Genomic DNA, 14,396 nt, shown 5'->3' with positions numbered 1-14,396 from the left:
GTAAACTTCCTTTAAGCTTACACTACGGTTAATTAATATTAATAAATATTATTCATTAAAAGTTAACTATTTTTTTTATACCACATGATATATATTGTGATGTAGGATATACAACCCTAACTGGAATAGTTGATTAAAATCTACTGCGCATCCGTAAAAGCTATAATAAACTACTGCGCATAAATATAATTGTTTAATTTATTTATTAACATTTATTAATAATAATTTAAGCTTACACGAAGCTTTTAGGGTTAAAATTGCAGAAAACTGTTAAAACGGTAAAATATGTAAGATTTTCTAAAAGCATATGACAAAGGATTTTTATTTTTTTGAAAATAAGTAAAAATAAATTTATGAAGGTCGGTGTCGTTATTGGAAATTTGTTAACTATATATAATAGAAGATATTTAAAAGACTAAATTGTAAGGAAAATGACAATTTAAGGACAAAATGTTTTATTTTATTCACTAAATATGTAAGCTGTGACAAGAGTGAATTGATGGTAATGAGTTACCTGATAATATTGTTGTAACTTATCAACAATAGATATTAATTGAACGCGATTTATATGAATTTTATTATATGTAATTTTTTATTTTATTTTCTAAAGTTTGTAAATAAAAAAACTATTTATACATTAGAGAAGGCAGGTTATTTAAATAAAACAATAAAATTCTTATAAGCTGTGTTCAATTATTATCTATTGTCGGTAAGTAAGAACAATATTATCGGGTAAATCATTACCAAAAAATCACTCTTGTCACAGCTTACATATTAAGTGAATAAAATAACACTTTTGCCTTTAAATTGTCATTCCCTTTACAATTTAGTCTTTTTAAATATGCTATATTATTATTCAATAATTCATTTTATTTTAAAATAGGTATTTCGTAATTAAAAGTCATGCAAAAGTTTTCCATATACAACCTCTTTATAATTTCATATTACAGTAAAGACTGTAATCCGGAAAAGTCAAGAATCTGTATACCAGCTTAGGAGTTGGTATACGGAATCCAGGCTTCTGCTATACTACTTTTTTTACTGATATGTAGTGCTACTCGCTTTATGATTGAATTACAATAAAAACAGTGACAAAATTGTTGGGTTCAAAGATTGGGGATCAATTAGAACCGAAAATTATGCAGACCATGTACTAGTATTTATGATGAGATTTATCGAATCTGGAAACAGAAATTCCTCTGACGTTTAATTTTTGTAGCGGAACAACAACACCTAAATTGAGGAACTGGATTGAAAAACCGACCACACGTGCTCATACCAGTCGGATAGCAGTGTGTGGCCCAGAAGCGCTCATTGCTATCGACTGGTTCTTCGATCCAGCTCCTTAATTAAGGAAATGCATTAAAGAAGTGATTGGCGCTGTTAAGGAAGCTGGTTTCATTGTTGCTGCAACCGTTAGTGGCGGAGACTCACCATATCAGCGGCTACCCGGTTAAAAAACTTGTACAGGATCGTGTACACGATCTTGTGTATGATCCTGATCCGATATTGCACTTGTTCATTCACCAGGTCATATACAATAGCAGCAAGTGAACATGTAAAAAGAATTGGAACAACGATCTTGTACAAGAACATGCATATGTTCATTCATAGTAACTAAAGAAATCAAGTTCATGAGTCCATGCTCGTGTACTTGCATAATATCATGCGTAAGTTCATGAACATAATCTTGTGCTAATTTTTTTATTTTTGCAAAATTTGTGGAAATTTTTAATATTGGCCATAAAGACTCTTTGTTCATACGAGTACACGAGCACGGACACGTGTAGTGGATTTCATCAGTAGACATAAATATGAACGTGTGCACATATTCTTGTACAAGATCGTTGTTCCAATTCTTTTTATATGTTTACGTGCTGCTCTTGTACATGACCTGGTGAATGAACATGTGCAAGATCGGTGCATGATCGTGTATACGATCCTGTACAAATTTTTTCAACCGGGTATCAAAAGTCTTTTAGAAAATTTGAAAAAAATATTGGTAGAAAAATATATACACTTTCATTTTGCACAGCACCGAAATAGTGCCATTATTTGATATCCCACACTTAATAAAATGCGTGCAAAACAATTTGCTAAAAACATCTAGAGTTTAATTGTCATCCAGCCAGAAGAGAAGAATGAACATTCGCAAAGTGGGAACATCAGGGTGTCCCAAAAAAAGTCATACTGCCGCCCCCCATAATTGTTCCAAATGGTAAAAGAAGAGACCCGTATATTTTTATTTAAAAATCAGTTAATATTTAATAATTCTGTCAGGCCCTTGAAGTTTCCCATGTATTTTATATGGGGAAAAGTTGCTTATTAGTAAAATTGCTATAATTTCGTTAAAATTGAATATTTTTTAATCGACAAACGATATTTTTATTCAGGAGTATTCAAACTATGAAGTTCTAATAATTATTAAAAAAAATTTAACAACCTATTTTTTACAAGGCAGCAAAAAACCCCACACATGGGACAAAATTTGACGATTTTTATATAAAAAACTACAATTTGTCAAATTCGACTTTGTAAATAAGCAGATCCCATTTCTGTCAAAGTGTGATTTTAAAGTACACAAAAAATGCTATTTTTTGTGACCAAAAGATAAAATTTAAAAACGGCCTGAAGTAGCGAGAATTAAAATATTTTCATAAATTTTAAAGAAAAACGCTTTAAAAGAAAAAATTTAGATTTCATATTTATAAAGTAGAGAAAAAATCCTTTCAAAAACCTTATAATAAAAGTGTAATTGAACAAGTTTTATAGAAGTTATGTTTCATGTAATTTAATTTTATATTATATAATTTAATTTATAATTATTTATATAATTTAATTTTTTGTCATATGACAAATAAATTGTTTACTTCATAACATATTTTTGTTAGAACTAATATATTTTGGAGTAAATTTAATATTGTAGTTACGATGGTAAATAGGTTTTCCTATTAATATTATTTAGTCGAAATGCTCCTGTATATTATATTTTCCATTTTTCTTTACTCTTTTTGAATATACGGTTTATAAACAAATTACTGTTTTTTTTATTTATTTTATTGCACAATCCCAACAGGTTATGGTCCCAGTGTGCTGTTAAAAATCTAAAATTTGTTTAGTGCACGTGGTTATATCATTAAAATAAGTGCGTTCGAGATGTCGAATAATTCGGTGTCTAATACACTTAGGATTGAACTATTATCAAAGGATAATTATGATACCTGGAGTATGCAAATGCAAGCACTCCTGGAGAGGAACGAATTATGAGACTACAAAAATGGCACGTGTGTAAAACCGGAAGTAGCTGCGGAAAGTGCAAAATAGCTAAAAAATGATAGAAAAGCCAAAGCTGATTTGATTTTATCAATTCAGCCATCTGAACTGAAACAAGTTCAAGGATGTGAAACGTCGAATGAGGTGTGGCTGAAATTACAATCTATATATGCATCTTAAGGTCCAGCAAGGAAGGCAACGCTTTTAAAACAGTTGGTTCTTAAGCGTTTAGAAGATGGCGAGGATGTTAAGGAACATATTTTAAATTTCCTCAATATTGTCGATAAACTCGAAAATATGAATATAGAGATCAATGGAGATCTCTTATCCATCATGCTTCTATACAGTCTTCCAACGACCTATGAGAACTTCAGATGTGCAATTGAATCTCGAGATGCGCTTCAATCTGCAGAAGTGTTAAAAATAAAGATAATAGAAGAAAGTGAAGCACGAAAACAAAAACCGAGTGAGAGTGTAGTTACGGCCATGGCAGCTGGAAATAAAAACAATCAAAAATATGTAAAAGGAAAATGGAATGGATCTCCGAAACACAATAAATTTAGGTGTTTCAAGTGCGGTTTAGTGGGCCACGTTGCAAGATTTTGTCCTACACAGAAAAACGAAGAGAGTCGAAAGGAAACTAAGCAATCAGCTAGCAATGTCGACGAAGAATACACGGTGAATCATACAGTGATAGCTAGTGTTTACAATGTAGGTGATTCAAAGACGGAGACAACTAATCGTGCATGGATCTTGGATAGTGGTTGTACCGCACACTTGTGTGGTGACAAACGCAGGTAAAATGGTAACATGTCAGTGATTGCGGAACGTCAAGGCGATCTGTATTATGTGCGCCAAAATTCAGAATTCGCGAAAGCAATTTACCAACCTGAATGCTCCGACCTGTTGAAGTGGCATGAAAGGTTGGGCCATTTAAACGGGAAAGACTTAACAAAACTTGTTCGCGAAGGAAAAATTCCTAAAATTGATTTACATAATATTAAGTGTTTATCTCAGTGCGAAATTTGTATTAAAGGAAAAATGACCGCATTACCATTTCCGAAAAAGGAAAAATCATGTACAGAAAAATTAAAAGTTATACATTCGGATTTAGTTGGACCATTCAGAACTGAATCAGCTGGTTGCGCTAAATATTTCGTCACTTTTGTAGACAAAAGTACAAGGTGGTGTGAAGTTTACTTTCTGCGACAGAAGTCTGACGTCCTTGACGCGTTTAAACAATATCAACAAATTATATGTGTTGGATAAAAATCCTAATAAGGATATATGTGCTCAGAGATCTGTAGAAGGTATATTCGTTGGTTATCCTAGAGACCGTAAAGGATATCGTGTATGGTTGCCAAATACACGACAAATAGTTCATGCTCGTGATGTTAAATTTTTAAATGACACTGAAAAAGTCATTTATGAAGATTCTTTGGATGATTTATTCAGTTTAACAAATAATTCATCAAAAGAGGGCATTAACAATATTCCAAGGACTGAGTTTTTATCACATCCAACTGAAAATGAAAAATCCCATACATCTCCTTCGTTTTCTGTACCAAACATGGACAATCCCAGTGAAGTGAGAGCTCCGGGGAGACCGCGTATATTACGCACAGGAAAGAGAGGACGACCAAGAAAAATTTTTCAATCAAGAAGTTCAACGATTGACGAGGACCTAAGCGAGGTCACACTTGATTATGCGCTAAATGGTAAGTCCTGTGATGAATGGAAAATTGCCATGGAATCTGAAATAATAAGTTTATTAATGAATCATACATGGAAGGTCATAAAAATTGAAAATAAAAACAATGTTGTTGCTTGTCGATGGATCTTGACAAACAAATATGGAGTGGATGGACAGATCGAGCGGCATAAAGCTCGTGTAGTTGCAAAAGGCTACAGTCAAAAATATGGTATTAATTATCATCAAACTTTTGCACCAGTTGCAAGATTAGAATCTCTGCGATTATTATTAGCACTCGCAGTACAGTTCGATCTAAAAGTTTGGCAGTTTGACATTGTAACAGCTTTTTTGAATGGCTCGTTAAACGAAGAAGTCAATATAAAGATACCTGATTTCTTGAAGGAAATATTAAAGAGAATTATTTCAAAACAAGGATCATCTGAAATTGGAACTTGTGCTCAAAAAATGTTAAAAGATTTCGAAGATGGTAGAAACGTCTGTGGATTAAACAAGGCAATCTATGGGTTGAAACAAGCTGGCCGACAGTGGAATTCACGACTGAACGAAAAATTCAGAACTATGGGTTTAAAGTCAACAAAAAATGAACCATGCTTATTTTATCTGGAAATCAATGGTGAAATATTTTTGGTGCTTGTGTATGTTGATGTTGACTTGGGCTTGAAATTGATCAACGAGAAAACTGCATCAAATTATCTCAAACAAACTACATACTCGGAATATTAAAACAATACGGAATAAATGAATGCAATCTGGCTGAAACACCTTCTGAAATAAACATGAATTTCGATGATAAAAAGGAAGAGGACGTGATTAAAAATTATCCGTATCGCTAATTAATTGGTACTCTCATGTGTCTGTCAGTGGGAACGAGACCAGACATTGCAAATGTTGTGTCAAGATTAGCGCAGTTTACGACTAATCCACGGAATTGTCATTGGCTTGCAGCAAAGAGGGTACTAAGATATCTCGTTGGGACTACGAACATTGGTCTCATATATGGTCTCTCATATATTAACAAAACCTTTGGTGCGCGTAAATCATAAAAAATTTTTAAAAGCACTTGGTTTAAATACTACTTTTTTGACTAAATGTGTGTATTGAGAGGATGTGTTAGAAATTACCATTTTTAATTTCTGTATTACAATACACACTTTATATTTCACGTAAATATGCTTGTCCTTGATTTCATCAAGGTTCTGAGTCAGTCTAAATCGAAACGTTATACGTTATAATTAATTAATTAATAAACTTAAAATTGTAAATATTATATAAGTAGATGAAAATTTTTTTTCATATATGTTTTCCAAAGGTTTTTTGTGCTCTTTCAATTGGTGAAAAAAAATTTCCAAAAATTCCAAATTTTACCTTATTTTTTAAAAAACAAAAATTTATTTGCTTTTTTTCAAAATCGGTCTTCTTTTTTATTTTTCAAATTTTTTTGGAAAGTTTAAAACTTATACTTTCAACATAAAAAATATGGAAATGTCCTTCTTCGTTGCCTTTGAGATATTTATTAACCAATTAATTAATGTTAATAAGAAATGATATATTTTATAAACAAATAAAATTATTGTAATTCTGACGTTACTAAATGAAAGTTGACATAATTCCGCATCCAACGAGCCCTATATGAAGTACTTTGGATTAGTGGATTGTTAATAAACAATCGGCTAACATTGCAATTGTTTAAAAAAAATCTTCTAATCCAAAATAGTTCATAAAGGGCTCGTTGGATGCGAAATTACGTCAGCTTTCAATTGGTAACTTCAGAATTGCAATAATTTTATTTATTTGTAAAATATTTCATTTTTTATTAACATTAATTAATTAATTAATTAATATCTCGAAAATAACAAAAAAGGAAATCTTAATATTTTTTGTTGTGAAAATACACATTTTTATCTTTCAAAAAAAAATAAAAAGGATCGAAATTTAAAAAAAAAGTCAAAAGAAAATTTAATTTGCAAAAAAATCGGACAAGTGCGAGTTACACTCGCATTAAAACCGAGGGTTCCGTATCCTTAAACCTAAAATTTAAGGGGGTTAAAGTGGTGGAAAAATTCCAATTTTGCTTAATTTTTCCTGTAATGTGAGCATAAAAACACAGTCACATATAACGAAAATTATCAGTTTTTCTTTGAAAACGCTATGATCATCAACTTCAATCTTGTTCACTATATTTTTCTTGTAATTTAAACGTAAGAATACGCTTAAAAATGTATAAATTTGAAGCCCTTTAGATAAAATTTTCTTCGTTTTTTGAAGAAAATTTATGATTTTTATCGAAAATTATCAGTTTTTCCTTGAAAACGCTATAATAATCAACTCCAATCGTTCTTGCAATATTTTTTTGTAATCTACACGTAAAAATATGTAAAAATGTATAAATTTGAATTTCTTAAGATAAAATTTTCTTCTTTTTTTATTCGCAAAATCCATGATTTTTTCTAAAAATATGAATTCTCCTCAAAAACAATATGATCATCAACTCCAATCGTGCTCGCTATATTTTTTTTGTAATCTATACGCAAAAATACATATGTATACTAAATATGAACTGTCTTGGTCAAATAGTATGTGCGCTAGGAGGATTAAACGCTTTTTTAAAATTTTTGATTTTTCCTTGACAACGCTATGTAAATATAGATCCGAATCATGTTCGCTATATTTTTCCTGTAATTTTCACATAAAAATACATAAGGGTACCAAATTTGAGATCTCTATGTGAAAAAATGTGGCCACCAGGGGGGGTACATAATCATTTTTAGGGATTTTTCGTAAAAATTCATGGTTTTTCCTTGACAATGCTATGAAAATCAATTCCTATGAGATTCGTTATATTTTTCCTGTAATCTACACGCAAAAATACATATGTATACCAAATTTCAGCCCTCTAGATAAATTCGTGTGGCTGCTTGGGGGGGGGGGGTACATGCTTTGCTTCACTAGTCTCATTAATAGGGTTCCCCCTTTGGGTACGGAACCCTAAAAAGGGTCAAATTTTGAATTTTTTGAAAAAATTGTTTCACCGTTCGAAAGAGTATGAAAAAACCTTTCGAAAACATATAAGACAAATTTTTTTTCATCTTTCTGTTTAAAAGTTACAAGTCTTCAAAAATACACTGTTTTAATTTTTCAAAAAAATTGAACCCCCTCCCTCTCCTACAGTTTTTGAAAAAATCTAACAATACTTCGTGTTTAAAGTACTCACCCCTAGGGCTAAACTATGTGCAAGTTACAGCCCGATCTGATCAACTTTTTTTCACTTAGTACGCTACACGAATTTTACCACATAATAATAATATATACTAAGTAAAATAGGTGTCAAGGATATATTTTAAGTTTTAAACTATTTTTTTAAGTGTAATAATAATAAATATTAACAGTTATAATATATAATTTTACCCCATAATAAAAATATATACTAAGTAAAATAGGTGTCTAGGATATATTCTAAGTTTCAAACTATTTTTTTAGTGTAATAATAATAAATATTAGCAGTTATAATACAGTTATGAAATTAAATTTGTAACATTTGCTTTAAAAAATATTTTACCAGTAATTCCATATAAACATGTAGTTTAAATGAACATCTAACTATTAAGACTGAAAGAAATATTAGATGTAACATCTATAATAACATTTAAATAGTTTGAAAAGTTGAAGGAACCATCGATCGTAAGGCGTTCTCTTGTGGAATATTAACATCTTTATTAATGTATGCAAAAAGCTCTCTTATCTTTTTGTCATCAAAGAAGGAAATTAGTAGAAATTTTTCGACCGTAAATTTCTCAATCATTTAATTAAAAATATCTTGAATAAATTTATATTAATTTATTGCTATTATTAATAACATTTATAAATAAATATATTTATTTAATAAATATATCGTGTCGTGGTAAAACACTATTTTTTACAATGTTTTTGGGAACGCCATTTGATAAATCAACTTTTTTGGACATCGTTCCACACGTAACCCCTTAAGTACTTACCTTTTTTATGTATGGACTATGAAACAATTAAATATTGCTTCTAGATGAATCTACAAACATTATGGCTAAGTGCAACATTAACTGTAATCATAACTACACATGGGTATGGATTTATATATCAATCATTAGAACAAGATGTAAATACAATGCCAGTGCCAAAAAAATTTCACAAAGTACTCCATTCTTATGTTAGTGCCACCAATCCTGTAAGAATACATTAAAATTATTATTTATTCTGAAGCGTCGATACAATAGTCACAGTTTAGAGCACAATTTTGATAAGCAGGTATTGAGAAAATAGAAGTGATGCGCTGTGTTCGCGATTGATTCTTATTGCACTGTACAGCAATTAAAAACTGTCAAATAATTTATAAAATATTTTTTTCGTCTCTTCATTGTCTATTAATAGTTACAAATTTGTGAATTTTAAAAAACTAAAAAATAATTACTTTGGAACTGTGTTTCTGAAGCCACACAGGCCTTGAGTGTTTAGATGTCCTTACGTCGAGAGTTGAGTTACTTCAATGTATCACTGCACTATACTGTCCATTGCATCGACGCTCCAGTGTATTTTGTCTACAAGAATTAAATGGATTTATCACATAATTACAATTGGTTTGAATCGTTTACAATTACAGAAATCACTTAAGAACGCTTGGATAACAGTAAAATTACGACAAAATAATTCTAAATTGGTCCGAACAGGGTGAGTAAAAATAAATGTATTATTAATTTTCAGAGTTATATATAAATATACATACGGAGTCTCAAGCAGAAGCTGGTTTGATGAAAATGTACCTACTAGGACTTTCCATACAATTATCTGGGATTGTTCTCTAGAAAGCCTAAATTGAAACATAAGGGATTCCATTGTGGAATATTAGTCTTAGGTAAGACAATTTCGACCCCAAAAGGATTTTAAAAAAATTTTAAAATCCATATATCCATATATTACGTCACAGATTTTTTTTACCTTTTTTGACCCCCCCCCATGTCACACACTATTGCGTACATTAGTGCCATTTTTTCTGCTGGTTGTCACAAATGTACTAACCTCTTTCCCCTTAAAGTGTGACGTAATATATATATTATATAATATTAATATATATTTGGACAGTTTTTTAATATGTAACGAATCCTTAAGATTTCAACTTTCATTTAAAAAAATTAATTGATGGAGACTTCAATAGTTTCAGAGATATTGAAATTCTTCTGAAAGCGTGCAACAGTTTTTTGCAAGCGCTGGGCAGTGTATATATTGTACCATGTGCGTGAGGTCTTTTAGTTTTTTCTGACTTTTAATCATTTTTTGTGTTATTGATGTTTTTTTTGGTGTGATCTAATTTGCTGAATTTTTCTGCTTACATTAAAGTACTTTGTTATCAATTTTTTATTGTCATATAAATGTAAACTGTGATTAAGAGTTCTTCGCATTCTCCTAACCTTAAATTTGTGTGGATACTTTTTTCTGATAATTCTCAAAATGCTGCCTAAAGTGAACTTGGTTGATAGTTCTAATATATGTATGGGTTGTAAAGCATCTGTAGGTGATCCTATTTTTTGTCCGAAGTGTCGTACACCTTTTCATCGATATTGTGCTTACCAGTGGGCAATGAACAGTTGACTGCTATGAATGTGGAACGCATTATTAACAATGCCATTAGGACATTTTTTTCACACACGAAAAAATCAATGATTTTCAGAAACTAGGACCAAAAAAAAATACCCGTGTCTGGCCGTTTTGCTAGATCAGGTCATTTTTTGCTTTTAGGGGTAAAAACAACCCTTAAATGAAAGGTGATAGGAAATCTTGTACAAATTAATAATTTTTTATGAAACCTGGTATCTCGGGGTTTTTGGGGTCGCTGATAACGAATATGATGTCAGATTTTGAAAATTCAAAATGGCGGATCCAATATGGCGGTCGAAATTTATAAATATTAATTATTTTTTATAAAACTTGGTATTTTTGGGGTTTTTAAGGTCGCTGAGTACGAATCAGAAGTCAGATTTTTAATATTCAAAATGGCAGATTCAATATGGCGTTTCAAATTTATAAAAGTTCGTCGAATTCACTTGAAACTTGATACTTGAAGGTTTTTGGGGTTACTGATTACAAATTTGATGTCGGGTTTTCAAAATTCAAAATGGCAGATCCAATATGGTGGTCGAAATTTATAAATGTTATTAATTTTTTATAAAACTTCGTATCTCTGGGTTTTTGGGGTCGCTGAGTACGCATCTGAAGGTAGATTTTTAAAATTCAAATTAGATCTAATAATATAGAAGATTAGAAAACAATATATAAAAAATAAAACTTTCCACATATGTGTTTTTTGTATATTGGACACTTTTTTAATGACAAAACAGGCTTTGTAGTAAGTAAGAATATTTTTATTAGATAACAGTAATAAGCTCAAGTAAGATGAATTTAAAGATGTGAAGTGATTGTTTAAAACTGCTGTGCAAAGTAAAAAAGTCTACAATTGTCATTTGTTTTATGTACTATTTTCCATAACTATGCAACTGAAAACGAACATATAAACAACTGTCATTTGTTTTAACTTTGTCCAATATACAAAAAACACATATGTAGAAATTTTTATTTTTGAAATATTGTTTTCTAATCTTCCACATTATTAGATCTATTTTGAATTTTAAAAATCTACCTTCAGATGCGTACTCAGCGACCTCAAAAACCCAGAGATACGAAGTTTTATAAAAAATTAATAACATTTATAAATTTCGACCACCATATTGGATCCGCCATTTTGAATTTTGAAAACCTGACATCAAATTTGTAATCAGCAACTCCAAAAACCTTCAAGTAACAAGTTTCAAGTGAATTCGACGAACTTTTATAAATTTGAAACGCCATATTGAATCTGCCATTTTGAATTTTAAAAATCTGACTTCAGATTCGTAATCAGCGATCTTAAAAACCCCTAGATACCAAGTTTTATAAAAAATAATTATTATTTATAAATTTCGACCGCCATATTGGATCCGCCATTTTGAATTTTGAAAATCTGACATCAGATTCGTAATCAGCGACCCGGAAAACCCCGAGATACCAGGTTTCATAAAAAATTATTAATTTGTACAAGATTTCCTATCACCTTTCATTTAAGGGTTGTTTTTACCCCTAAAAGCAAAAAATGACCTGATCTAGCAAAACGGCCAGACACCGGTATCTTTTTTTTGGTCCTAGTTTCTGAAAATCATTGATTTTTTGGTGTGTGAAAAATCGTGTCGGACGGTGAACTAGATGGTTTTGGGTAAGAACCTTGATGGTGCTTTTGTAAAAATCAATAAACATGAAACCAAGATCGACGAGATCTCTGACAAACTATCAACTATTGAAAGTACAGTGGCTTCTATGAAATCAGATAAATCTCATAGTCCAATGGACAACAATTCTTTAACCCGAGAGTATGTCTTGGAAGTAGAAAACAGATTATCTAGAAAAAAGAATCTTATTTTATTTTGATTGTCTCATGTCTTGCCATCTGATCCTGGATCGAGTGCATAGCTCCCTAAATCTGATGAGTTAAAAAAGTCTTATTAAATGCATTTATTGATATTGTCCCTTCTGAATTGACATCTACGATATACGAGTGTTTAGAGTAGGGAAACTTTTACAGAATCAGTTGAGACCACGTCCCGTAAAGATCGTCTGCGAGGCAGTAGAGAATGTGCATGCTCTTCATCAAGCCTTTATGATTGCCAAGAGGGATTTGAAATTTAAAGATCGATTGAAGGATCTATGGTTAAATCACGACTTTACCAAAATGCAGCTCAGGGAATTACCAGAAGTAAAGGAACAACTAAAAGCACGCATTTTGCAGCGAGAGTAGAATATCAAACTGTCATTTCGTCGAGGAATACCAGTGATAACAGTAATGACGTCTCATCAGTCTAGCTGAATCTAGTGACTTCTGCTAATGTAGATAGTGTGAGTGTGTTGACGGATCATCCTCCTAGTGCTATTTGTGGTAAGGATACCACATTTACTTTATACTATCAAAATGTTCGTGGTCTGCGTACGAAGTTACACACATTGAGGCAATCTGTTTCATTGTCTACATACAGTGCGATTGTGTTTACAGAAACGTGACTCACGGATAGTATATATTCCGCTGAACTTGGTTTAAATGGATTTAACATTTCTAGATGTGATAGAAGTGTAAATTCAAGTTCTAGTTCACGCGTTTTAATTGCTTTAAAAAGTAATTTGCACTGTTCACGCATTAATACTCGCTACAAAGTAATTGAGCACATTTTTGTCAAGTTTACAATGGGATCACATGATTTCTTACTAGAAGTATTTTATATTCCTCCTTGTTCTTCGGTGGATTATTATAATACTGCGTGTCAGTTAATTGAGGAGGCTGTCATTGACCTACCATAGGCTATTATAACTATTTTAAATGATTTCAATATGCCTTTTCTCTCATGGTGTACAGACAATAATTATGAGATGCGTAGTTCTTTGCGTGATGAATGACTGGACAAATTCGTTTGAGAATTTAAGTATTCATGAAACAGTTGAAGTTTTTTACAGTTCATTATTGATCCTCTGCATATAATATATAATAAATCATTGACAAACAGTACATTTCCTGCCTTTTGGAAAAAAGGAATAGTTATACCGGTGTTCAAGGAGGGTCATAAGAATAATATAAAGAACTACAGAACGATAACATTACTTAATTCTTTTGCAAAAATTTTCGAAAGTCTTATCTTTGATCATTTTTACAAATCTTTTTCCGATTTACTTATTGATGAGCAACATGGATTCGTCAGAGGTAGGTCTGTTGACACAAATTTGACAATTTTCACTAAAATGACAATTTCGAGTCTTGAACATAACATATACTTTATAAAATTTTTTCCATTTATTTGCTTATTTTGATCTGCGAGTTATTTTTTCAAATATTCGGCTTTTTTGCTTCTTTTCTTATCTATCCTACTTTTTTCTCTCATCTGATCCGACTTTTTTTTAAAAATTTCCTCTTTTTATCTTATTTTTTCAGTAAGTTATGAGCTTTCATTCTATGTTTTTTTTATTATATTTTAATTTAGTACTATTAAAATATATTAAAGTACATTTTCCGTTACGGTCCTGACTTAAAACTAAGGGAAGGTTTTTAAAATTAATTATCTTTGTTTTCCTGAAACGTATTGTTCTTGTTAAAAAGTATATTTTGAATAACCCGCGAGTGTGATTCAACCCCTTGTCGATAGAGGGTACATTGTATTTGCTTTTACTTTTCAGAGACATTCTAACTTCTAGTTCTATTCAGACATTCACTCTGTTCTCTACTGTAATTTTCTCTTATGTTAATATAAACTCTTTTGTACCGCAATCCTTATCATTTATCTCATAGCTCCTCACAACCTTTTTCACCAACAGG

General features: G+C 31.0%; 1 protein-coding gene across 1 annotated transcript in view; it reads left to right on the top strand.

Moving 5' to 3' along the window:
- Positions 1 to 14,396, top strand: part of LOC127284407 (neural/ectodermal development factor IMP-L2) — a 127,841-nt gene that overhangs the window by 25,009 nt on the left and 88,436 nt on the right. Inside the window, exons 2-3 of the mRNA XM_051309817.1 lie at positions 9,024 to 9,185; positions 9,618 to 9,685. Of these exons, the coding sequence (XP_051165774.1) occupies positions 9,024 to 9,185; positions 9,618 to 9,685 (230 nt within the window). The remainder of the gene's footprint in view (positions 1 to 9,023; positions 9,186 to 9,617; positions 9,686 to 14,396) is intronic.

The sequence above is a fragment of the Leptopilina boulardi genome, unplaced genomic scaffold, assembly GCF_019393585.1.
Source record: "Leptopilina boulardi isolate dan_hultmark-lab unplaced genomic scaffold, ZJU_Lbou_2.1 LbouV2_324, whole genome shotgun sequence".
Taxonomy (NCBI): Eukaryota; Metazoa; Arthropoda; class Insecta; order Hymenoptera; family Figitidae; genus Leptopilina; species Leptopilina boulardi.
Note: the sequence above shows the minus strand (reverse complement) of the source record. Positions and strands in the feature narration are given on the sequence as shown.